Source organism: Hyperolius riggenbachi, chromosome 1, assembly GCF_040937935.1.
Source record: "Hyperolius riggenbachi isolate aHypRig1 chromosome 1, aHypRig1.pri, whole genome shotgun sequence".
Lineage (NCBI taxonomy): Eukaryota > Metazoa > Chordata > Amphibia > Anura > Hyperoliidae > Hyperolius > Hyperolius riggenbachi.
The window spans coordinates 664,800,075-664,826,530 of NC_090646.1; the positions used below are offsets into that span (position 1 = coordinate 664,800,075).

Sequence of the window (26,456 nt, forward strand, 5' to 3'; positions counted from 1 at the left end):
GCCAAACACCGCAAAGCTCACAAACTTGGTAATTGAGTAATTGATTAATTGTGTGTTAGGGTTAGGAAAGTGGGCACAGCCAACACCAGCCAAATACATAAGCGGGCAACGCAGGGTCATAAGTGGGCGGAGACAAATACAAATTTTACTGGGAAAATGTAAACAGCAGCCATTCTTACACTGTTATTGGCAGGGTTCTCAAACTTTGCACAGTTGGTTACTAGGTGACGGGGGTTAATATTCAGAAAAGTGGGTGGACCCTGCAAAAAACAATCAAAAATTACCTATTGATTTTTCAGGGGAATATTTCATTGCTGCCATTCTTGCACTGTTAGGCCTGGTTCACATTAGCGTTCCCTGTCCGGATCCGCCTGATCGGAGCCGGACCGTATACTGTACAAACGGAATGTACGTTCCGCATAGCAATGCAAGGTCTATGCGGACGTTCACATGCGTACGTTCCGTACAGAACGGAGCCGGATCGGATCCGGACTCCGGAGGCTTTTCCAACATGCGCTATTTTTTAGGTCCGGATTATCCGGCCCACGCACCCGGACCGGATCCTGACTGCACCATCCGGATATAGAAACCAATGGGGAACGGAAAGCACAGAACACACTGGAGACAAACACCGGACGTTCTACCCCACTTCCTATGCGTATTTATAGTGGCCATTTCGGATGGGGACACATGGGCCCAGCATATCTGGAGTGGAGCAGCAGTGACACGCGTGCTGGAGCTGTTTGTCCGTATGTCGGAGGTGAGGCCTAGAGCGGAGGACTTGATTCTACAGGTGCACCAGTTGCACCTTCTGCAGACCCCAACAATTTTATGGTAATTTTGTTTATTTTTTACCCCACGGATCCGGATGGCGGCTTGATGCATGCCTGATGCAAACGGACCAGATCCGGATCGTATCCGGATGGGAACCGTACAGTTCCGATCCGGATCAGGTCCTGATCCGATCCGGATCCGGTCCGTTTGCATGCCAAAACGCAAGTGTGAACGGGGCCTTAATGGCACAAGCCTCAAACCTGGTACAGTTGATCATTGTGTGACTGGGGTTTAAATTTATATAAGGGGGTGGAGCCCCAAACAGCCAATATGATTTGTTTCATTTTAATGCAGGTTATTGATGCCAAAGACCGCAAAGCTCACAAACTTGGTCATTGAGTAATTGAGTAATCGTGTGTTAGGGTTAGGAAAAGTGGGCACAGCCAACACCAGCCAAATACATAATCGGGCAATGCTGGGTCATCAGTAGGCGGAGACAAATACAAATTTCACTGAGAAAATGTAAACTGCAGCAATTCTTACACTATTAATGGTAGGGTTCTCAAACTTTGCACAGTTGGTCACTGGGTGACTGAGATTAATATTCAGAAAAGTGGGTGGAGCCTACAAAAGCTAATCAAAATCCACCTATCTTTAAGGGGAATATTTAATTGATGCCATTCTTGCACTGTTAATGGCACAAGCCTCTTGCACTGTTAATCACCTGTACCTGGTACAGCAGGCCATTGGGTGATTGGGGTTCAAATTCAGAAAAGGGGTGGAGCCACAGCCAATCAGATTTATTTTATTTCAATGCAAATGATTGATGCCAAAGACCGCAAAGCTCACAAACTTGGCCATTAAGTAATTTTGTGTTAGGTTTAGAAAAAGTGGGCGGAGACAACACCAGCCAAATACATACCTGGGCAATGCCGAGTCATCAGTGGGCGGAGACAAACACAAATTTCACTGGGAAAATGTAAACTGCAGCCATTCTTACACTATTAATTGTAGGGTTCTAAAACTTTGCACAGTTGGTCACTGGGTGACTGGGATTAATATTCAGAAAAGTGGGTGGAGCCTACAAAAAACAATCACAATTCACCTATTGATTTTCAAGGCAAATATTTAATTGCTGCCATTTTTGCACTGTTAATGGCACAAGCCTCAAACCTGGTACAGTTGATCATTGGGTGACGGGGGTTAAATATTTAGAAAAGGGGTGGGGTCACAAACAGCGAATTAGATGTGTTTCATTTCAATGAAAATGATTCATGCCAAAGACCACAAATCTCACAAACTTGGTCAATGACCATTGACAATTGTGTGTTAGGGTTAGAAAAAGTGGCCACAGCCAACAGCAGCCAAATACATACCTGGGAAACATTAGGACATCAGTGGGTGGAGAAAAATACAAATTTCACTGCCAGAATGTAAACTGCAGCCATTCTTACACTGTCTGTCAATGGCAGGGTTCTTAAACTTTGCACAGTGGGTGACTGGGATTAATATTCAGAAAAGTGGGTGGAGCCTACAAAAGCTAATCAAAATTCACCTATTGATTTTCAAAGGAGTGGAGCCACAGCCAATTAGATTTATTTCATTTCAATGCCAATTATTGATGCCAAAGACCGCAAAGCTCACAAACTAGGTCATCATTGAGTAATTGTGTGTTGGGATTAGAAAAAGTGGGCAGAGCTAACACTAGCCAATTACATACCCGGGGCAAGGCCGGGCGACCAGCTAGTAAAAAAATATATATATATTGGTGTGTATGCTTACTTACCACCTGGGTTCTCCTGTTTATGCCGCTCCCCACTGCAGGCTTGTCCTGCTGGGATGCAGTCGCCAGTGCACAGGAACATGAACTAAGTCAGTGTAAGCCCTTTAGCATGGATAAACAAGGAAAGCAAGCACTAGTGCACAAGTATGTGTTTCCATTGGGCATGTAATGAAGAGACTTGCACACACCAAGTTCAGATGCACTGCAGCCATTAATGCAGCCACTTCCAGTCCAGCATCAGGAGAAGAGATGCTGGACAGGGGAATGGGGAAAGGGGTGGGTCAGATTATAGCCAAACCTATGCGTCGCTATAAGTGGTTTTATATGTTATAACCAGGTTACCAAGCCAAACCCAAAAATGCCAACCAATCTCAGGTGTGCTTTCAGGCCTTGTTCATTGCGTTCCAATTGTGTGGCTCTCCGCATTGGGTGTTTTTGTAAGCAGTTTTACAGTGCGATTTTTGTAAGCGGTTTTACAGTGTGTTTTTTGTAAGCGGTTTTACAGTGCGGTTTTTTCATTCACTCCTTGCTACAAGTCAGGAAGTGAACTCTTTAATCCGGAAAATAATAAACACAATGTATTTATTCTTAAAAGCGCAAACGCAATTGCTGCACAAAGCGATTTTGTGAGCATTTCGCGGTTTTCCTGTACCTTCCATTGAGGCTGAATTGCCTCAAAAATGGCCCATGCACCGCTTTACTGAGCGGATCGGAAACAAACCGCTCAGATGTGAACTACACCATAGCAAAGCATGGTGTAACCGGTTTTAGTCCGGTATTGAAAAACCTGACACAGTGAAAAAAGGGCAAAAACGCCCTCAGTGTGAACAACCCCTAAAAGGAGCACTATAAGAAATTCTAGGAAATCAAAAGATTTAAAAGATAAAAGCTGGCTTAGGGCTCAGCCACACTAAAAGGGCCCATTTCCACTAGCAATCGCTAGCGTTTGCGTTAAACGCTAGTGATTGCGATTCAACAAAATCCTTTTTTTCCTGGCGATTGCGATTTTGCTATGCACTACATAGCATAGCAAAATTGCGGCAATAATCGCTCCGCGGCGCGATCGCACTTTTGGCAGAATCGAATCGCGGTAGTGGAAATTACCTACCGCGATTCTTGTTATTTAGCAAACCCTAGCGATTGTAAAATCGCTAGTGATTTACGATTTTGCAAATCACCAATCGCTCTAGTGGAAAAGGGCCCTAAGCGCTATTCTGAGCACTAGTGATTGATTCGCTTTTTAAAAATCGCTGCCATTCACTTTCATTAAAATCACAGTAAAATCGCTGCGATCGTGCAAGCATAAAATCGTAGCGATTTTTGTGCGATTTTTACCGTGATTTTAATGAAAGTGAATGGGAGCAATTTTTAAAAAGCTAATCAATCACAAGCGCTCAGAAAAGCGCTTATAGTGTGGCTGAGCCCTCACTCCACTTATCCATGCATTAGCTGTCCAGTTGCCAATGAGTTTCTGACTGAGCCAGTCCCTGATTTTGAACTTTTTACTACCCTACGTCTGCTTTTATCCACCACCCCTCCCGAGTGTAAAGCTGTGTACACATGTGCTATAAGTGGCCACACATTTTACTGCAATGAATGGCAGCTGCACTGCACTACTAACTTCATGCAATAACACTGAATGCGACAGCACTGCACTGCAGACAGCAGTCTATGCAACAGTGTGTTGCTCCGTGCAAGTGTGCACATCAGTCACTGCTCTCTATGCACTGATGACCTTACATATGGTACATATTGCTGAAATCAGCACGGCAGTGTGTCAGTGTGCACATCAGTCAGCTCTCTATGCACTGATGACCCTACATATGGTACACATTGCTGAAATCAGCACGGCAATGTGTCAGTGTGCACATCAGTCAGCTCTCTATGCACTGATGACCCTACATATGGTACACATTGCTGAAATCAGCACGGCAATGTGTCAGTGTGCACATCAGTGAGCTCTCTATGCACTGATGGCCCTAGATATGGTACACGTTGCTGAAATCAGCACGGCAATGTGTCAGTGTGCACATCAGTCAGCTCTCTATGCACTGATGGCCCTAGATATGGTACACATTGCTGAAATCAGCACGGCAATGTGTCAGTGTGCACATCAGTCAGCTCTCTATGCACTGATGACCCTACATATGGTACACATTGCTGAAATCAGCACGGCAATGTGTCAGTGTGCACATCAGTCAGCTCTCTATGCACTGATGGCCCTAGATATGGTACACATTGCTGAAATCAGCACAGCAATGTGTGTGCACATCAGTCAGCTCTCTATACACTGATGACCCTATATACGGTACACATTGCTGAAATCAGCACGGCAATGTGTCAGTGTGCACATCAGTCACTGCTCTCTATGCACTGATGACCCTTCATATGGTACACAATGCTGAAATCAGCACGGCGATATGTCAGTGTGCACATCAGTCAGCTCTCTATGCACTGATGACCCTACATATGGTACACGTTGCTGAAATCAGCCCGGCAATGTGTCTGTGTGCACATCAGTCAGAGCTCTATGCACTGATGACCCTACATATGGCTGCATTGCTGAAATCAGCACAGCAATGTGTCAGTGTGCACATCAGTCAGCTCTCTATGCACTGATGACCCTACATATGGTACACATTGCTGAAATCAGCACGGCAGTGTGTCAGTGTGCACATCAGTCACTGCTCTCTATGCACTGATGGCCCTACATATGGTACACATTGCTGAAATCAGCACAGCAATGTGTCAGTGTGCACATCAGTCACTGCTCTCTATGCACTGATGGCCCTACATATGGTACACATTGCTGAAATCAGCACAGCAGTGTGTCAGTGTGCACATCAGTCAGAGCTCTATGCACTGATGACCCTACATATGGTACACGTTGCTGAAATCAGCACGGCAATGTGTCAGTGTGCACATCAGTCAGAGCTCTATGCACTGATGACCCTACATATGGTACACATTGCTGAAATCAGCACGGCAATGTGTCAGTGTGCACATCAGTCAGAGCTCTATGCACTGATGACCCTACATATGGTACACATTGCTGAAATCAGCACAGCAGTGTGTCAGTGTGCACATCAGTCAGAGCTCTATGCACTGATGACCCTACATATGGTACACATTGCTGAAATCAGCACAGCAATGTGTCAGTGTGCACATCATTCAGCTCTCTATGCACTGATGACCCTACATATGGTACACATTGCTGAAATCAGCACGGCAGTGTGCACATCAGTCAGCTCTGTATACACTGATGACCCTACAAATGGTACACATTGCTGAAATCAGCATGGCAATGTGTCAGTGTGCACATCAGTCAGCTCTGTATACACTGATGACCCTACATATGGTACACGTTGCTGAAATCAGCACAGCAATGTGTCAGTGTGCACATCAGTCTGCTCTCTATGCACTGATGACCCTACATATGGTACACATTGCTGAAATCAGCACGGCAATGTGTCAGTGTGCACATCAGTCAGCTCTCTATGCACTGATGACCCTACATATGGTACGCATTGCTGAAATCAGCACGGCGATATGTCAGTGTGCACATCAGTCAGCTCTCTATGCACTGATGACCCTACATATGGTACACATTGCTGAAATCAGAAAAGCAATGTATCAGTGTGCACATCAGTCAGCTCTCTATGCACTGATGACCCTACATATGGCTGCATTGCTGAAATCAGCAGGGCAATGTGTCAGTGTGCACATCAGTCAGCTCTTTATGCACTGATGACCCTACATATGGTACACATTGCTGAAATCAGCACAGCAATGTGTGTGCACATCAGTCAGCTCTCTATGCACTAATGACCCTACATATGGTACACATTGCTGAAATCAGCACGGCAATCTGTCAGTGTGCACATCAGTCAGCTCTCTATGCACTGATGGCCCTACATATGGTACACATTGCTGAAATCAGCACGGCAATCTGTCAGTGTGCACATCAGTCAGCTCTCTATGCACTGATGACCCTACATATGGTACACATTGCTGAAATCAGCAGGGCAGTGTGTCAGTGTGCACATCAGTCAGCTCTCTATGCACTGATGACCCTACATATGGTACACATTGCTGAAATCAGCACAGCAATGTGTGTGCACATCAGTCAGCTCTCTATGCACTGATGACCCTACATATGGTACACATTGCTGAAATCAGCACGGCAATGTGTCAGTGTGCACATCAGTCAGCTCTCTATGCACTGATGACCCTACAAATGGTACACATTGCTGAAATCAGCAGGGCAGTGTGCACATCAGTCAGCTCTGTATACACTGATGACCCTACAAATGGTACACATTGCTGAAATCAGCACGGCAGTGTGTCAGTGTGCACATCAGTCAGCTCTCTATGCACTGATGACCCTACAAATGGTACACATTGCTGAAATCAGCAGGGCAGTGTGCACATCAGTCAGCTCTGTATACACTGATGACCCTACAAATGGTACACATTGCTGAAATCAGCACGGCAATGTGTCAGTGTGCACATCAGTCAGCTCTCTATGCACTGATGACCCTACATATGGTGCACATTGATGAAATCAGCAGGGCAGTGTGTCAGTGTGCACATCAGTCAGCTCTCTATGTACTGATGATCCTACATATGGTGCACATTGATGAAATCAGCACGGCAATGTGTCAGTGTGCACATCAGTCAGCACTCTATGCACTGATGACCCTACATATGGTACACATTGCTGAAATCAGCACAGCAATGTGTCAGTGTGCACATCAGTCGGCTCTCTATGCACTGATGACCCTACATATGGTACACATTACTGAAATCAGCACGGCAGTGTGCCAGTGTGCACATCAGTCAGCTCTCTATGCACTGATGACCCTACATATGGTACACATTACTGAAATCAGCACGGCAATGTGTCAGTGTGCACATCAGTCAGCTCTCTATGCACTGATGACCCTACATATGGTACACATTGATGAAATCAGCAGGGCAGTGTGTCAGTGTGCACATCAGTCAGCTCTCTATGTACTGATGATCCTACATATGGTGCACATTGATGAAATCAGCACGGCAATGTGTCAGTGTGCACATCAGTCAGCTCTCTATGCACTGATGACCCTACATATGGTGCACATTACTGAAATCAGCACGGCAATGTGTCAGTGTGCACATCAGTCAGCTCTCTATGCACTGATGACCCTACATATGGTACACATTACTGAAATCAGCACGGCAATGTGTCAGTGTGCACATCAGTCAGCTCTCTATGCACTGATGACCCTACATATGGTACACATTACTGAAATCAGCACGGCAATATGTCAGTGTGCACATCAGTCAGTTCTCTATGCACTGATGACCCTACATATGGTACACATTGATGAAATCAGCAGGGCAGTGTGTCAGTGTGCACATCAGTCAGCTCTCTATGTACTGATGATCCTACATATGGTGCACATTGATGAAATCAGCACGGCAATGTGTCAGTGTGCACATCAGTCAGCTCTCTATGCACTGATGGCCCTAGATATGGTGCACATTGATGAAATCAGCAGGGCAGTGTGTCAGTGTGCACATCAGTCAGCTCTCTATGTACTGATGATCCTACATATGGTGCACATTGATGAAATCAGCACGGCAATGTGTCAGTGTGCACATCAGTCAGCTCTCTATGCACTGATGACCCTACATATGGTACACATTGCTGAAATCAGCACGGCAGTGTCAGTGTGCACATCAGTCAGCTCTCTATGCACTGATGACCCTACATATGGTGCACATTACTGAAATCAGCACGGCAGTGTGTCAGCACATCAGTCTGCTCTCTATACACCGATAACCCTACATATGGTACGCATTGCTGAAATCAGCACGGCGATATGTCAGTGTGCACATCAGTCAGCTCTCTATGCACTGATGACCCTACATATGGTACACATTGCTGAAATCAGCCCGGCAATGTGTCAGTGTGCACATCAGTCAGCTCTCTATGCACTGATGACCCTACATATGGTACACATTACTGAAATCAGCACGGCAATGTGTCAGTGTGCACATCAGTCAGCTCTCTATGCACTGATGACCCTACATATGGTACACATTACTGAAATCAGCACGGCAATGTGTCAGTGTGCACATCAGTCAGCTCTCTATGCACTGATGATCCTACATATGGTGCACATTGATGAAATCAGCACGGCAATGTGTCAGTGTGCACATCAGTCAGCTCTCTATGCACTGACACTACATATGGTACACATTGCTGAAATCAGCACGGCAGTGTGTCAGTGTGCACATCAGTCAGCTCTCTATGCACTGATGACCCTACATATGGTACACATTACTGAAATCAGCACGGCAATGTGTCAGTGTGCACATCAGTCACTGCTCTCTATGCACTGATGACACTACATATGGTACACATTGCTGAAATCAGCACGGCAATGTGTCAGTGTGCACATCAGTCACTGCTCTCTATGCACTGATGACACTACATATGGTACACATTGCTGAAATCAGCACAGCAATGTGTCAGTGTGCACATCAGTCAGCTCTCTATACACTGATGACCCTACATATGGTGCACATTGATGAAATCAGCACGGCAATGTGTCAGTGTGCACATCAGTCAGCTCTCTATGCACTGATGGCCCTACATATGGTACACATTACTGAAATCAGCACGGCAGTGTGTCTGTGTGCACATCAGTCAGCTCTCTATGCACTGATGGCCCTAGATATGGTGCACATTGATGAAATCAGCAGGGCAATGTGTCAGTGTGCACATCAGTCAGCTCTCTATGCACTGATGACCCTACATATGGTGCACATTGATGAAATCAGCACGGCAATGTGTCAGTGTGCACATCAGTCAGCTCTCTATGCACTGATGGCCCTACATATGGTACACATTACTGAAATCAGCACGGCAGTGTGTCAGCACATCAGTCTGCTCTCTATACACTGATAACCCTACATATGGTACGCATTACTGAAATCAGCACGGCAATGCGTCAGTGTGCACATCAGTGAGCTCTCTATGCACTGATGGCCCTAGATATGGTACACATTGCTGAAATCAGCACGGCAATGTGTCAGTGTGCACATCAGTCAGCTCTCTATGCACTGATGACACTACATATGGTACACATTGCTGAAATCAGCACGGCAGTGTGTCAGTGTGCACATCAGTCAGCTCTCTATGCACTGATGATCCTACATATGGTGCACATTGATGAAATCAGCACGGCAATGTGTCAGTGTGCACATCAGTCAGCTCTCTATGCACTGATGACACTACATATGGTACACATTGCTGAAATCAGCACGGCAGTGTGTCAGTGTGCACATCAGTCAGCTCTCTATGCACTGATGACCCTACATATGGTACACATTACTGAAATCAGCACGGCAATGTGTCAGTGTGCACATCAGTCACTGCTCTCTATGCACTGATGACACTACATATGGTACACATTGCTGAAATCAGCACGGCAATGTGTCAGTGTGCACATCAGTCACTGCTCTCTATGCACTGATGACACTACATATGGTACACATTGCTGAAATCAGCACAGCAATGTGTCAGTGTGCACATCAGTCAGCTCTCTATACACTGATGACCCTACATATGGTGCACATTGATGAAATCAGCACGGCAATGTGTCAGTGTGCACATCAGTCAGCTCTCTATGCACTGATGGCCCTACATATGGTACACATTACTGAAATCAGCACGGCAGTGTGTCAGTGTGCACATCAGTCAGCTCTCTATGCACTGATGGCCCTAGATATGGTGCACATTGATGAAATCAGCAGGGCAATGTGTCAGTGTGCACATCAGTCAGCTCTCTATGCACTGATGACCCTACATATGGTGCACATTGATGAAATCAGCACGGCAATGTGTCAGTGTGCACATCAGTCAGCTCTCTATGCACTGATGGCCCTACATATGGTACACATTACTGAAATCAGCACGGCAGTGTGTCAGCACATCAGTCTGCTCTCTATACACTGATAACCCTACATATGGTACGCATTACTGAAATCAGCACGGCAATGTGTCAGTGTGCACATCAGTCTGCTCTCTATACACTGATAACCCTACATATGGTACGCATTACTGAAATCAGCACGGCAATGCGTCAGTGTGCACATCAGTGAGCTCTCTATGCACTGATGGCCCTACATATGGTACACATTGCTGAAATCAGCACGGCAATGTGTCAGTGTGCACATCAGTCAGCTCTCTATGCACTGATGGCCCTACATATGGTACGCATTACTGAAATCAGCACGGCAATGTGTCAGTGTGCACATCAGTCAGCTCTCTATGCACTGATGACCCTACATATGGTACACATTGCTGAAATCAGCACAGCAATGTGTCAGTGTGCACAGGCCCTTCAGGTGTGGAACTATGCACAAAAAAATGTGACAGAAGATCAGGACTTGATTCCTCGGGTGACAGTTCAGTGCCGAGTGGTGTGCAAACATGTCCTGAGGCTACAGCTAAGCAACACTCTCTGTTGCTATGGAGGAGGGAGGACAGCGCGGCACATGATGGAGCAGCCTCAAGCAAGAGGGGTAAGGAGAACAATGGGCTCCGGGGTAAGGAGAACAATGGGCTCCGGGGACATAATTCAGCATTCTGGATCTCTCAGTAATGCATTGTGTGCGCGCTATAACCTCAGCAGAGACGCCCCGATCAGCTGCCTCAGCCCGAGACATCTAACCTGTGTACAACTCCTAACTGACATAAGGTGGCCACACACGATACAATAAAATGATCCGATTTTACAGTAATTTGATAAAAACGATCGGATCTCCCGAAAAAATTGAAAGCTTTTTTTTCATTCGACTGAAGAATCCTATCAGATTTCCCGTTTTCTTCGATTTTTATCGATCCGGAATGCCAGATATTTTTTTTTCAATCTTTCTAAAGATTTCTAGGGTGTGTATAATAACTTGACAATCTAACACACACCATACAATTTTGTCAGAGTTTCCAATCATTTTTATCATAATTGGGGAAAAATTGAACATGTGTGTGGTACATTGGTCATATTTTTGAAATGTTACAATCAGTAAGAAAAATCGATTGCAATTCTTAAATTGAACAGATATTTAAAAAATTGTATGGTGTGTGGACACCTTTAAGCACAGACTCTGTATACATACACAATAATGACAGAGGAGGGAAGCAGCAGGGAAAGGAGAGATATATGCCAGTATGTGGGGACGTCAGGTGAATCAGGGAGAGGGAGGGCAAGATGGGGTAGGGGAGGAGAGAGAGAGAGGGGGGAGCAAGGAGGAGAGAAATAGAGGGGTGAGGGAGAGGGAGGGCGAGATGGGGGAGGGGAGGGAGAGAGGGGGGAGCAAGGAGGAGAGAAATAGAGGAGTGAGGGAGAGGGAGGGGGATAAGAGAAAGGGATGTTAGGGTAGAGACAGCGCAGAACAATCAAAGGAGTACAAAGAGAGGTGAAGTTCACGCTGGGGGTGGTCAGCGGATGACTGTTGTGCGCTTGCATTCACTAGTGCAGTGTCTCCCTATGGGAGCTTTTACACTGCAGTGTTGCAATCACAAAAGGATTTAACCTCCTTGGCGGTAACCCCGACACAGTGTCAGGGTAAGCCGCCGCAGAGGATTTCTCAGGCCCTGCGGGGCCGTTTTGAACAATTTTTTTTTCAAACACGCAGCTAGCACATTGCTAGCTGCATGTTTGTTTCGATCGCCGCCGCCGCCGCAATACAAGCCTCCCCGCATACCCCTTGCGCAGTCTGGCCAATCGCCGCCAGGCTGCGCTATGGGGTGGATCGGGACTTCCTGTGACGTCACAACAACGATGACGTCCCTCCGTTCGTCGCCATGGCGACGGGGGAAGCCCTCAAGGAAATCCCGTTCAAAACGGGATTTCTTGATGGGCATGATCGCCGGCGGCGATCGAAGATGGTAGGGGGATGCCGCAGGGAGAGGGAAGCATGTAGCTAGAGCTAGGCTAGCTACATGCTAAAAAAAAAAAAAAAAAAGGTTAAAAAAACCTCCCGCAGCTGCACCGCCGCAAATTTTCATACCGCCAGGGAGGTTAAAGGATTTAGGGCGTGCACTCACTATTGCTCACCGCTAACGATTGCGATTTTTTGGGAGTGATTTTTTTACAATGTGAAACAGATTTCCTCTCCTGTCATTATCATTTGTGACCGCTGGTGGCTGCAATCCCCGCTGGCCTGCACTACTGATATACTGCGCAGTTATATCGGTCAGTAGTGACAGGAAGGCGGGTGTTGGAGGCTGCAGCCAGTGAATACAGATAACACAGGAGACAGGAGCCTATTCCCCAGATCCCCTTCCTCTAACTCAGGGATGTCAAACCGGTCCTACAAGGGCCAAGGTCCTCACACATTTTTGACACAGCTCAAATGAATTGATGGGAGTGAATCAGGAAAGGTGTGGTCCATCAGGTAGAACACATTCCTCTCTTTCTCAGTCCATCCTAAACACTGGCATGGATCTGGCTCTCCAGGCCTGGAGTTCCACACCTCTGCTCTAACTCCTCTGTTTCCCCCATAGTGCTGCTCCTGTGAAACTACCTGTCCTCCAGGGCTGTGGAGTCACTACAAAAATCCACCGACTGACTGCTCAGTTTAGGATTCCTCTGACTCTGACTCCTCGACTCCGACTCTTCTAATTTGCATATTACAATCTTGTCGATTGAAGGTATGTAACATAAAATGCATCTCTTAACTGCCAACGCTTAGGAGTTTTTAATGACAACTGAAGTGAGAGTGATATGGAGGCTGCCATATTTATTTCCTTTTAAACAATACCAGTCACCTGGCTATTTGGCTGATCTTCTGCCTTTAATACTTTTAGTCATAGACTAAAACTAGTCCTTGGTAAGAGTACTTGTAAAGGGTACAGACCGGAACAAAGAACATCTATCAGGCCCTAGGCAATGTAACTGTGGGTACATGTAAGAGTGATGTGCAGGTACTCTGCAGGGGAATGAGGCCATTCTTCCTCTATTACACATTCTTCATGCACAATCTGAACATCTATCAGGCCCTAGGCAATGTAACTGTGGGTACATGTAAGAGTGATGTGCAGGTACTCTGCAGGGGAATGAGGGGATTATTCCTCTATTACACATTCTTCATGCACAATCTGAACATCTATCAGGCCCTAGGCAATGTAACTGTGGGTACATGTAAGAGTGATGTGCAGGTACTCTGCAGGGGAATGAGGGGATTCTTCCTCTATTACACATTCTTCATGCACAATCTGAACATCTATCAGGCCCTAGGCAATGTAACTGCGGGTACATGTAAGAGTGATGTGCAGGTACTCTGCAGGGGAATGAGGCCATTCTTCCTCTATTACACATTCTTCATGCACAATCTGAACATCTATCAGGCCCTAGGCAATGTAACTGGGGGTACATGTAAGGGTGATGTGCAGGTACTCTGCAGGGGAATAAGGAGATTCTTCCTCTATTACACATTTGAACATGGATCAGGCCCTAGGCAATGTGACTGTGGGTACATGTAAGAGTGATGTGCAAGTACTCTGCAGGGGAATAAGGAGATTCTTCCTCTATCACACATTCTTCATGCACAATCTGAACCAGGTTTATGGGTGACAGACAACACCTCTGTGTTCAATGTGCACAACATTCTCAGTGGATTCCCTGCAGCTCTGTGGGGAGTGCATATGTAGAGTATAGTACTACTGTGTAACAAAGTACACCTGAGACAGCTAAAATTAAAGTTTTATACATACCTGGGGCTTCCTCCAACCCCCTTCAGGCTAATCAGTCCCTCGCTGTCCTCCTCCACCACCTGGATCTTCTGCTATGAGTTCAGGTACTTAAAGAGACACTGAAGTGAAAAAAAATGATGACATCATGAATTGGTTGTGTAGTAGGGGTAATTACTAGAACATTGGTAGCAAAAAATATATTCTCATATTTTTATTTTCAGTTATACAGCTTTTTTATAACATTGTATCATTCTCTAATACTTGCAGTTTACACATTAATCAGCATTCTAACAGTCTTTGCAGAACAGGCAGTGAACTTCTGACCTGTCCTGAACTGTTTTCTGCAAAAGAAAAACACAATACAGTTGAGATAACCTAATCAGAAGTCAGAGCTCTCCACAACTTTCAAAAGAAAAGTCGCCTAGCTCAATGGCTATTTGCATAGATAACAACTGGAGTTTCATAACTCTTACTTTACTGGAAACAAATATTAGACTTATGTCTCTGCTCCTAATGCTTTATTTCTTAGCTGTACTACACAACCAATTCATTATATCATTATTATTTTTTCGCTTCAGTGTCTCTTTAAGCCAGTCTGGCGTAGTGCGCATGCACACACTCCACCACTGGGAGCGTATTACACCTGTGCAGCACTATTGCGCAGGTGCAGAACGCTCCTGGCTGTGGAAGCGGCATGCGGCCGGACTGCGCTGACTGGCTGAATTACCTGGACTCATAGCAGAAGATCCAGGTGGCAGAGGAGGACAGTGAGGGACTGATTAGCCTGAAGTGGGCTGGAAGAAGCCCCAGGTATGTATAAAACTTTTCTTTTCATCCTTCTCAGGTACCATTTAATTTGTAGTCACCAAACCAAATTTTAACAACAAATCAAATTATTAGATTTCATGAGCAAAGGGAGTGCATACATTTGCATAAATCAGAATCAACACAGAATTATTTCCATGCCATCTCATTGACCATCTCTATTAGTGACACGGCTACACATCAGGCTTTATTCTTACAGCATAGATGTTATTTAGTATATATAAAAAATGTCTGTGTACACATCATATATACTGTACAGTCACAATCAGATGTGTATATCTTACCGCAGCGCAACTAACTATTTTTTGATTGGTTTATTTCATTTTTGTGGACTAAGCAGAGCTATTACTGTATATATAAATTATTTATGATGACTATTATCTGAGAAATAGAACATTTTATTTTATTTTCTTGAGGACCGTGGGCTTTACCCCCCCTTAAGGACCAGAGCCTTTTTTTCCATTCAGACCACTGCAGTTTTCACGGTTTATTGCTCGCTCATACAACCTACCACCTAAATGAATTTTGGCTCCTTTTCTTGTCACTAATAAAGCTTTCTTTTGGTGCTATTTGATTGCTGCTGCGATTTTTACTTTTTATTATATTCATCAAAAAAGACATGAATTTTGTCAAAAAAAATGATTTTTTTTTAACTTTTTGTGCTGACATTTTTCAAATAAAGTAAAATTTCTGTATACATGCAGCACGAAAAATGTGGACAAACATGTTTTTAATAAAAAAAACAAAAACATTTAGCCTATATTGATTGGTTTGGGTAAAAGTTATAGCGTTTAAAAACTATGGTGCAAAAAGTGAATTTTCCCATTTTGAAGCATCTATGACTTTTCTGAGCACCTGTCATGTTTCATGAGGGGCTAGAATTCCAGGATAGTATAAATACCCCCCAAATGACCCTATTTTGGAAAGAAGACATCCCAAAGTATTCACTGAGAGGCATGGTGAGTTCATAGAAGATTTTATTTTTTGTCACAAGTTAGCGGAAAATGACACTTTGTGACAAAAAAGAAAAAAAAAGTTTCCATTTCTGCTAACTTGCGACAAAAAAATGAAATCTGCCACAGACTCACCATGCCCCTCTCTGAATACCTTGAAGGGTCTACTTTCCAAAATGGGGTCATTTGTGGGGTGTGTTTACTGTCCTGGCATTTTGGGGGTGCCTAATTGTAAGCACCCCTGTAAATCCTAAAGGTACTCATTGGACTTTGGGCCCCTTAGAGCAGTTAGGGTGCGAAAAAGTGCCGCACATGTGGTATCGCCATACTCAGGAAAAGTAGTATAATGTGTTTTGGGGTGTATTTTTACACATACCCATGCTGGGTGGGAGAAATATCTCTGTAAATGTCAATTTTTGATTTTTTTTTTACACACAATTGTCCATTTACAGAGGTATTTCTCCTAATTCATCCTAACAGTTACCCAGAACCTGTGTAAATTCATTAGCGTCTGTGTAATTGATCTATAATTCATGGCTATGATTAGTAGCTGGGCATCTCTACTTGCTATTATGGAGAAATACGCCCAGAAGGAGATCATTTCTGCACCTCTCTGCTAGACGTCGCTCTGACTTACCTCTGTGTTGAATACTTTTTCAGATTGTATTCTGTTTAGTAAGGCTGCTGTGTCCACATTCTGTACAATAATGTTCAGATCCTCTTTATAATATTCCCATATTCTCCTCAGAGATGGCGTGTCCCAGGTAGACAGTTTGTGGATTATATCATCTAGAGAACACACAAGAAATGCATTTTCAGGCTTGTGGGCTGAATCTTAGATAACTATGATGATTTTTTTTCATCCAGCTGCTATATCCCCGTCTCTACACGTTCCCTGCGTCCTCGGCCTCTCAAACATAGTGAGTGACGTCACTTGCAGGAAGTGTTCGCTGTGTTTGAGAGGCCGAGGATGCGGGGAACGTGTAGAGAGGGGGATATAGCAGCGCGGCGCCGCAGTTTCCCCACCTCTTCCTGCCTAGCAACGCTTCTCATAGGCTATCACTAGGCCACTGCCCACTAATCCTGTCCCCAATATCACATGACTAGAGATGATTACAATTGGCCAAAGGGGGCAGCTTAGTGCGGCAGGAAAGGGCGGGCACTGTTTGAGTCAGGTTTGAGACTCACTTCATATGCAGCTGATATGATTTAAAAGATTGCTGGAGGAGCATGCACAGCGCATCATGAGCAGTCACAGATTTAGTGAGCTCTGTGCACAGGGCTATATCAGAGGGGACATCTTAGCCCACTAACACTAACCTATTGGGGGGGCGTGCTTGACTCCCAACACCAGACTTGCTGTAAGTATGGCTTTGAAGCAGGGGAAAATAAAACTACGAGATAACGAATTGTGTGTGTAGTATAGATAATAAATAGAATATTAGTAGCAAAGAAAAGAGTCTTGTATTGTTTCCCAGTACAGGAAGAGTTAAAACACTTGACTTGTTATGTATGCAAAAGTACTTCTCTGAGATATTCGACCAACTTGGTCTAACTCAGTCCTGTTTTATGAAGAGTTTAACATGTACCTGAGACAGGGTGGGGTGGGGAAGTTTTATCTATAGCTTCCTCCAGCCCCCTCCAGGCTTATCGCTCCCTCGCTGCCCTCCTCCGACTCCTGGATCTTCTGAAACTGTCCCCAAAAAGTCATCTAGCCACGTGAACTCACGCACCACGCTCCCATGGCCAGTAGCATTCTGTGCCTGCACAGTAGTATTGTGCAAGTGCAGAACACTCCTGGCCACGTATGCGCCGTGGACCAGAGGAGTTTCCCTGGGCAATTTGAGAAGACCCAGGAGGCGGAGTAGAGCAGTGAGGGAGCGATAAGCCTGGAGGAGACTGGAGGAAGCCCCAGGTATGGATAAAGTTTTTATTTCCTTCCACCTCAGGTTCCCTTAAAGCAGCCAAGAAACAGTGAGAGAAAGCTTAAGATAAGGTTTTACTGCAGGAAAGTTCAACGGGTCATTAGCTCTGCTCTGTTTTAAATACAGTTTAAAATATAGAGTGTGTGGCTGGCTAGCTGTTTGGTCTTGTTTGACCTCGCTCAACAATGTCAATAGAGCAGCCTCTGTTATTTAACCGCCTTGGCGGTAATCCCGAGCTGGGGTCAGGGCGGAAAAACGTAACTAAGTACGGTAATCCCGACCTGTGCTCGGGGTAGCTGCCGGAGGCTGTATGCAGAGCAACGCACGCAGCGGGAGCGTTTCTACATACCTCCCGGAGATCCCGACATCAGCCGGCATTCTTCTTCCTCTCCTCCGGAGCTCTGCTTCATGCTGGTGAAATTGCTGGCTCTCGTCATGACGACAGCCGGCAATTTCACTTTAGAGTTGCAGCGCCACCCGGAGGATGGAGGCATAACTGCAGAGCTGGAGCCAGGGAGGTGAACGATTGCTGGGGCTGTGCAGATCTCCCTGGCAGCATGATTTATTCCAGGTTTTAGGGTCTGAAAGGGTGCAAAAAATTGCATCGCTTTTAGACCCTAAAATCCGGAAAGGAGGTTAAAGGCTGTCTCTTTGCATTCTTTGGGCACAACAGTGCCTTCCCTTTCCTTACTGGGAGGCCAGATTCTAATGGTTTCCTTACCTTATTCTGGTTTTATCTTAGTATTAGGCCCATATGGCCCTCTCTATGTCTCCAGGTGGCTCACCTTACATTGTGCTCTCAATACTTTGTAATTATTCAGTTATGCCAACAACATAATTTCCCATAATGCCAGGGGCCTAAGCTCTCAGAGGAGCCCTCAGAAGCCTAGAGTTACAGATTACCCAGCCAGCTCATGGTGAACCAGAACTCCTAGGAGTGTGTGAGGGGCTACAAAGGACCAAAAAGCCCTCTCACTAAAATGTTATGCAAAACAAAAGTTTGCATTCTTAACCATTTCGGGACCGGCCACCTAACCCCCCTTCAGGACCAGGAGAATTTGCATGGGGGGGGGGGGGGGGGGTGGTGTCAGGCGGCCGGACCCCCTCTGTGGCTGGCTGGGCAGTGTCCCCCCATGGTGGCAGGTGTTCCCCTTTTCGCCAGCAGCATTCACTCACCTTCCAGGTTCCAGCAATGAGCTGCAGTAGCCCCCTCTTCTCCGACCGGCATCTCTGCTAATGCTGCTCAGTTCCGGGTCACGGCTTGATGATGTCATCAAGCCGGGACCCGGAACTGAGCGGCATTAGGAGCAGAGATGCCGGCGGGAGCAGAGGGGGGCGCCGATCATCGCAAGAACGGCAGGGAGGTGAGTGGATCCTCTCCCCCCCCCCAAGCCGCCGCCGCTGTCAAAGTGATCACTATGATCCGCCGGCGATCGTAGTGATCATGTGATCAGCAGCCATACGCGATGGCTGCTGATCACTCAGGGGAGATGTCATACGACGGTTTAATCTCCTCTTTCGGGTACGCTTGATCGTGTCGGGAGCGGAAACGACGGGCTGTGTAGATCCTACGCCGCATCTGGCTAGAACAGCCACAAGTGCAGCATAGAATCTAATGCAGTCGGTCCAGAAAAGGTTAAAGAGAAACTGATAGCCAAGCTATGCCAGGAAAAAAAAAAACATGTAAGTACATAAGTACTTGCTCTACTTACATAACAGATGAATTACACTGTTCACATTTTGATTTCAGTGAATTTTATATAATAAATTAAAATTCTTATATCTGGCAGGAGCCATATTGGGTCCCTCCGGCTGAAGCCAATCGCGATGTCATTTCCTCCCTTACTCCCTAATGGCATCCCCACACTCCCCCCTCCTCCCTGCAGTATCCCCTCTGGACTTGGTGCACAGACTAGACTTTAGGGCAGCATGGTTTTTAGAAATTAATATAAATGAGTGCCCTTGGAATAAATACCATTTCCATTCGTCCCCCGCATACCCCTTGGCCTTTCCACTCCTCCCCGCAGCATTACAGAGCAAAGCGGAAAGGAATTAAGGCAGCGCACACAGACTGTAGATGAGCCTGTGTGCATTGCCTTAATTCCTCCTCCACCCACTTTGCCTCAGAGGAGCTCACAATATAATCCTACCATAGTCATATTCTGATGTCCTACCATATTATTATTATGTATTTATATAGCACTGACATCTTCTGCAGCACTTTACAGAGTACATAGTCATGTCACTGACTGTCCTCAGAGGAGCTCACACTCTAATCCTACCATAGTCATAGTATAATGTCCTACCATATTATTATTATGTATTTATATAGCACTGACATCTTCTGCAGCACATTACAGAGTACATAGTCATGTCACTGACTGTCCTCAGAGGAGTTCACAATCTAATCTGTACCACTGTCTCGCTGTGTATAATCAGCACCGAGTGTCAAATACCCTAGGTATGCCACTGCCGCTGGCCACTTACCACTGCCTGCATCCAGCGGCCTATAATACATAGCTATATAAAACACATCTTATAAAAAGCAATAAGTGACCTGTTGAACTGGGTGTGCCCGGTGCTGCCGCTGCCTCACATATAAACATCAGACAGGATACAATTGTGTTTCTTTACCTGAAGTGCTGGATGGCGCCATCTTGTCAGCTGCTGGGAATCTCTGTTCAGCTGAAGCCAGCCTGGAGACCTGAACACAACAACACAAGCACCATTACTGACTCACATAAAGCAGATATTATTCCTCATCTTACAGTGTTACAGGTGAATGCTGCATGTCTCTATAGTGGCTACAGTAACGTCATTTCACCAGGAGCAGAGCACTGGAGGCACTGACACACTTTATACTGCATCTCTTCCTACAAGCTTCTCATTTGTTATAGCCAGAGGTTGAGGCTCAATGGCCCTGATTCACAAAGCGGTGATAACTCAGTTATCACGCCTAAAAGACTTTAGGCGTGATAAGCCGTGCAAAGCTGAGTTATCACCGATTTGTGCTGCTCTTCGCGCGAAGCTTCCACGCGCAAAGTTTCATAGGGCTCAATGGACGCTGCGCACGAAGCACGGTACACTGCGCGCGCAGCGCGGTGCGCTACGCGCGCAAAACTTTGCGCGTGGCAGATCGCGCGAGTTTCTTCTTATCACGCCTAAACTGAGTTTAGGCGTGATAAAGGGCTTTTCACAGGCGTGCAAACACTTTGCACCGCTTTGTGAATCAAGCCCATTGTCTCATCCACTAACCCTCCAGACCACTCCCCTCTTGTAAGCTCACAAGACCAGGCTCCTCCCCCTAGTGTGCCCACCCCACTCCTCTCTACATTGTAAGCTCACAAGACCAGGCTCCTCCCCCTAGTGTGCCCACCCCACTCCCCTCTACATTGTAAGCTCACAAGACCAGGCTCCTCCCCTAGTGTATCCACCCCACTCCCCTCTAGAATGTAAGCTCACAAGACCAGGCTACTCCCCTAGTGTCTCCACCCCACTCCCCTCTAGATGTAAGCTCATAAAACCAGGCTCCTCCACCTAGTGTCTCCATGACACTCCTCTCTAGATTATAAGCTTACAAGGGCAGGCCCCTCCCCCTAGTGTCTCCACCCCACTCCCCTCTAGATTGTAAGCTCATAAAACCAGGCTCCTCCACCTAGTGTCTCCACCCCACTCCCCTCTAGATTGTAAGCTCACAAGACCAGGCTCCTGCCCCTAGTGTATCCACCCCACTGCCATCTAGACTGTAAGATAACAAGGGCAGGCTCCTGTAGTAGTATGAGGGTTTACCTAAACAATTTGCCCATAGCAGGCGCATCATTTGAGATTTGGGACACTTACCCCTAATCTCAGCCCATGGTGTCCTGAATGTTTCCGGTAAGGCACAATGGGCCGGGAGCACTGCTATTGGTGGAGTAGGGGGTGGGCGCAGGAATGCCCAGGCACAGGAAGGGGAGCCCGACTTCTATCTGATCCCCACCCCCTCCTGTCAATGTGCTTCCTCGCAGGGAAGATACAGTTTCACAGGCCCTGGGATCTCTCAGGTGCTAGAGTACCAGCTGCCTCGTCCACGCTGTCTCCTCTGCAATGCTGCTCACACTGAAACAGGAAGTAGTGTGTGTGCAGCATTGCAGAGGAGACAACGTGGATCAGGAAGCTGGCGCTCTAGCATCTGAGAGAGCCCCGGAACTGTGAAGCTGTCTCTTCCATGCGAGGGAGCACATTGACAGGAGGGGGGGGGGGGGGGGAAAGTGAGTTGCACACCCTCCCAACCAGCCCACCAGCCTCCAGTTTGATCCACTGTCCCCACTAGCCACCAGTCTCTTGCTTGACCCACCCCATTAGCCACCAGCTTGACCCACCCACCTCACAAGCCACCAGCCTGACAGAGCTCCCACCCTCCCACTAGCCACCAAGCTGACCTACCTAAGAATCAGAATCAATTTATTTTGCCAAGTAAGTTTGCACTTACAAGGAATTTGTCTTGATAGTTGCTTAAACACAAACAAAAACAATACAAGAACAGACAGTATGTATATTACAAGTCAAGGACAGTATGCAAGTATAGTGGCAGTAAGCAATGTGAGAATTGTTCATTTTCAGTTCTAACAGCTCTAGCATGGTTCAGCATTAAAGGGACTCCGAGCAGTGCAGAAACTTTGGAAAGATGCATACCATTTTTGAAGCTCTCTTTCTCCTCTTTCCAACGATATATAAACCACCGCCCTACGCCTTTTAGTTTTCGCTATTTTCATGATCGAAGTCGCGGCAAATGCGATTTCAAAAATAACAAAAAACTAAAAGGCATAGGGCGGCGGTTTAGTTGTCGTTGGAAAGTGGAGAAAGAGAGCTTCAAAATGGTATGCATCTTTCCATAGTTTCTGCACTGCTCGGAGTCCCTTTAAAGGGATAAAGGGACACTTAAGCCAGAAAAAAAATTAGTTTTACTCACCTGGGGCTTCTACCAGCCCCCTGCAGCAGTCCTGTGCCCTCGCAGCCATTCACTGGTCCTCTGGTCCCCCGCTGCCAGCTAGTTTCGTTTTTGCCGTCAGGCCCATCAAGACTGGCCAGGCGTAGCTTTCTCTGCATTCCCCACTGTAATTAGCGCTATTGCGGGCTGCAATGCGTACAAAAATATGCGTTGCCGCATATCTACGCGTAGGTAATAGCGCTAATCACAGTCGGGAATGCGGAGAAACCTACGCGTGACCAGTCCTGACGGGCCTGTCGGCAAAAACGAAACTAGCTGGCAGTGGGGGACCAGAGGATTAGTGAGTGGCTGCGAGGGCACAGGACTGCTGCAGGGGGCGGGTAGAAGCCCCAGGTGAGTAAAACACATTTTTTTTTTCTCTGGCTTAAGTGTCCCTTAAAGTATGGCTACCGCCTGAGGAAAAAAGCTGTTCCTGTGTCTAGAGGATTTAGTTGCGATTGACCGGAATCTTACTCCTGAAGGCAAGAGCTGGAAGAGAGAGTGAGCGGGGTCAGAGGCAATTTTGGTTGCTCTCTTTCTGCACCTGCTAGTGTAAAGATCCTGCAGGGAAGGTAAGCTACAGCCAATTATCCTTTCCGCTGATCGGATGATGCGCTGCAGCCTCCCCTTTTCTAATGCTGAGCAGGAGCTGAACCATACAGTCATAGATGATGTTATGGTGGATTTGATGATTGCAGTGTAGAACTGCCCAGGGGCGTTTCTAGGGTCCTTGGAGATCGGGGGCACCTGTGGGCACCAGGTATGGAGGTATATGCGGCGCGCACAAAAAATGGGCATGGCCATGAGGTGAGTGGGCGTGGCCATGGGTGGGGTCAAATGTACATGAACTTAGCAGCGGTGTAAGCTAAAGATAACGGGCCTGCCCATCGAAATATTGGATGGAGCCCCTGTACTTTATTTAGATAATTTGCAATCAGTATAGGCATAGATCAAAGATGTATACGCACATACAATTTTGATTGGTCAATCACTGACCCCCAATTTTACCACCCCCGTGCAGTAAGTGGGCCAACAGACAATGAATTTTATGACCAGAGCTAAAATTGGCTAATCAAAATTGTATGTGTGTACCAGGCTTTACAGCTAATACTGTACATACTGAAAGTAGCAGGGATCAGCATACAATATAGCTGGTTTACAATCAGTAAAGGCACAGAGTAACACACTGTACACACTGGAGGTAAATCCGCACACAGTGCAGGCACTAGAGAACAGCGTATACTGTACATACTGTAGGCAGCAGAATTCAGCACACTGCAGCTAGCGTGCCAAAAATATGAGGATCACGTTGTGCAGCGTGCTTATCGCGCCGCACCGAAAAATGGGTGGGCCATGGACCAGAATATAGGTGTGGTAACGGCCGGGTGGAGACAAATTTACATGAACCTAGCAATGGTGGGACATTAGATTATGACAGTGGTGGCGAACCTTTTGGAGGCCGAGTGCCCAAACTGCAACCCAAAAGTCACTTATCTATCACAAAGTGGCAACAGCAATTTAAACTAAATACTGTACAAACGTTTTAACTCATACATGAACATTATGGAAAATCCAAGTTGAAAATAAATTGTGAAGATAAACAATTTCATCCATCCTACTCCTGAAAAATGTATTCAATTTTTAGAACCTCCCAGTTTTATTTTCTGTTTTAAAAAGCTAAAAAAGTAGGTTTAATGCTATTGTCTCATATGATAAGGATTCAGCTTTTCCCATAGTCAGTGTTCTCCCCAGGGCCAATTAAGTGGGCGGGCCGCCCGGCTGGTTTCAGACCCCGCCCAGCTGTCAATCACCCACCCAGCTGCAAAAAAACCCAGGCAGGAGCGCTTCATTGCCTGCTAGCAATCAGCGTCCAGCTCTCGCACAATAGGGAGAGCTGACGCTGTACACTGCAGGAGCTGAGGAGCGCTCCTCTGCCTGTCACCTCACGCTGTCTGGTCTGGTGGAGCAGGGATTGGCTGGGCGGGTTGTAAGGGGCGGCACCATGCATCTAGCTGGAAACTTCTGCTCCGTCTCTGCCTCCCGCCCTCCAATGAAGCAGGCATTATTTTATGCTGGCAGCTCTCTGGCCAATGGAAAGAGGCAGCCAAGCAAGCACGCCCACACATCTTTCTCAGCAGCCTGCAGAAGTTATGAGAGGAGAGAGACCATGTGCGTTCCTTCTGCAAACAGGGACAGTCAGTCAGAAGCGAGTCCTTCATTCACCATCCCCGCAGACAGCAGATAATGCCGTTCAGATAAGGAGCTGGTGGTCTAATCAGCTAGAAGAGGTGATATAACTTCAGAGCTCAGACGTTTGCTTTTCTTTTGTTTACGTTCAGTTCGGGGGAGGATCGAGCATTACAGGGCATGTACAGTGACAGTGTTTCTGAGGCAGCCTCCTCTGCACTCAGCTCTTTTCTGCTCCCGAGTCCCAAACCTAAAGTAAGAAAAAAAAGCAATCTTCTCTCCTGCTGTGTCTGTATCTACCCTCCAGCTTGCATTCTGTCAGTAATGATCCCCCTTCAACAATCACTCTGCATGAACAAAGTGGACCTGAACTCTTGCATAGAAGGAAAACAGTGAAATGTACCCTGCATGTATTTATAGAGTCTGGCCTGTCTAATTACCCCTCTTATCTAATCACAATTTGTAGTTTTTTTCCCGTCATCTGCTATGGCAGATAAACTAATTTGAAAGCACAGGAGGTTAACAATGTCTGCTTCCTTGAAAGCAGGAAGTAGAAACAGTGCAGATTTATTGTAGAATTTGTATCGGCTGTAACAATGAAATGTCTTCCATTAAAATGTATTATGTTGTTACTTATCTTTTAGAGAAGAGAGAAAGTTCTGAGTGCTGGTCTGCTTTAAAGGAACCTGAGCACCGTAATCTGAAATACTTTCCCCCTAATGCTAGGTACACCCGATGCAATTTTCTGACAGATTTACTGTCAGATGGACTATTTCCAACATGTCCAAGTAAACGGAAAATCGATTGAAAATCAGATTAAACATGTTGGAAATAGTCCATCCGACAGTAAATCTGTCAGAAAATTGTATCGTGTGTACCTAGCAGGTACATCGGCTCGTCTCCTCATCCTCCCCTTATGCTGTAAGCAGAGTTGCACTTGTCCTGCACTTCCCCGTCGCACGCCACCCGGCTACTTTTTCATGCCACCCGGCTGGAAAAAAATCCTGGGGAGAACACTGCATAGTCTCGCAGTTAGCAATCATGTGACCCCCAACAAGACAAATTCAGCAATCGTGAGGCCCCCGACATGACAAATTCAGCAATCGTGAGGCCCCCAACAAATCATAAGGCTCCCAACAAGACAAATTCAGCAATCTTGAGGCCCCCAACAAATCATGAGGCCCCCAACAAGACAAATTCAGCAATCTTGAGGCCCCCAACAAACCATGAGGCCCCCAACAAGACAAATTCAGCAGTCATGAGGCACATAAATAGACAGCATTTCACATAA

At 46.2% G+C, this 26,456-nt stretch overlaps 1 protein-coding gene across 1 annotated transcript in view; it reads right to left on the bottom strand.

Moving 5' to 3' along the window:
• The window catches only part of LOC137544105 (NACHT, LRR and PYD domains-containing protein 3-like), a 230,620-nt gene that overhangs the window by 178,314 nt on the left and 25,850 nt on the right, over positions 1-26,456 (bottom strand). Inside the window, exons 2-3 of the mRNA XM_068265174.1 lie at positions 20,644-20,713; positions 16,722-16,873 (exon numbers count right to left, since the gene is read on the bottom strand). Of these exons, the coding sequence (XP_068121275.1) occupies positions 16,722-16,873; positions 20,644-20,665 (174 nt within the window). The 5' untranslated portion in view covers positions 20,666-20,713. The remainder of the gene's footprint in view (positions 1-16,721; positions 16,874-20,643; positions 20,714-26,456) is intronic.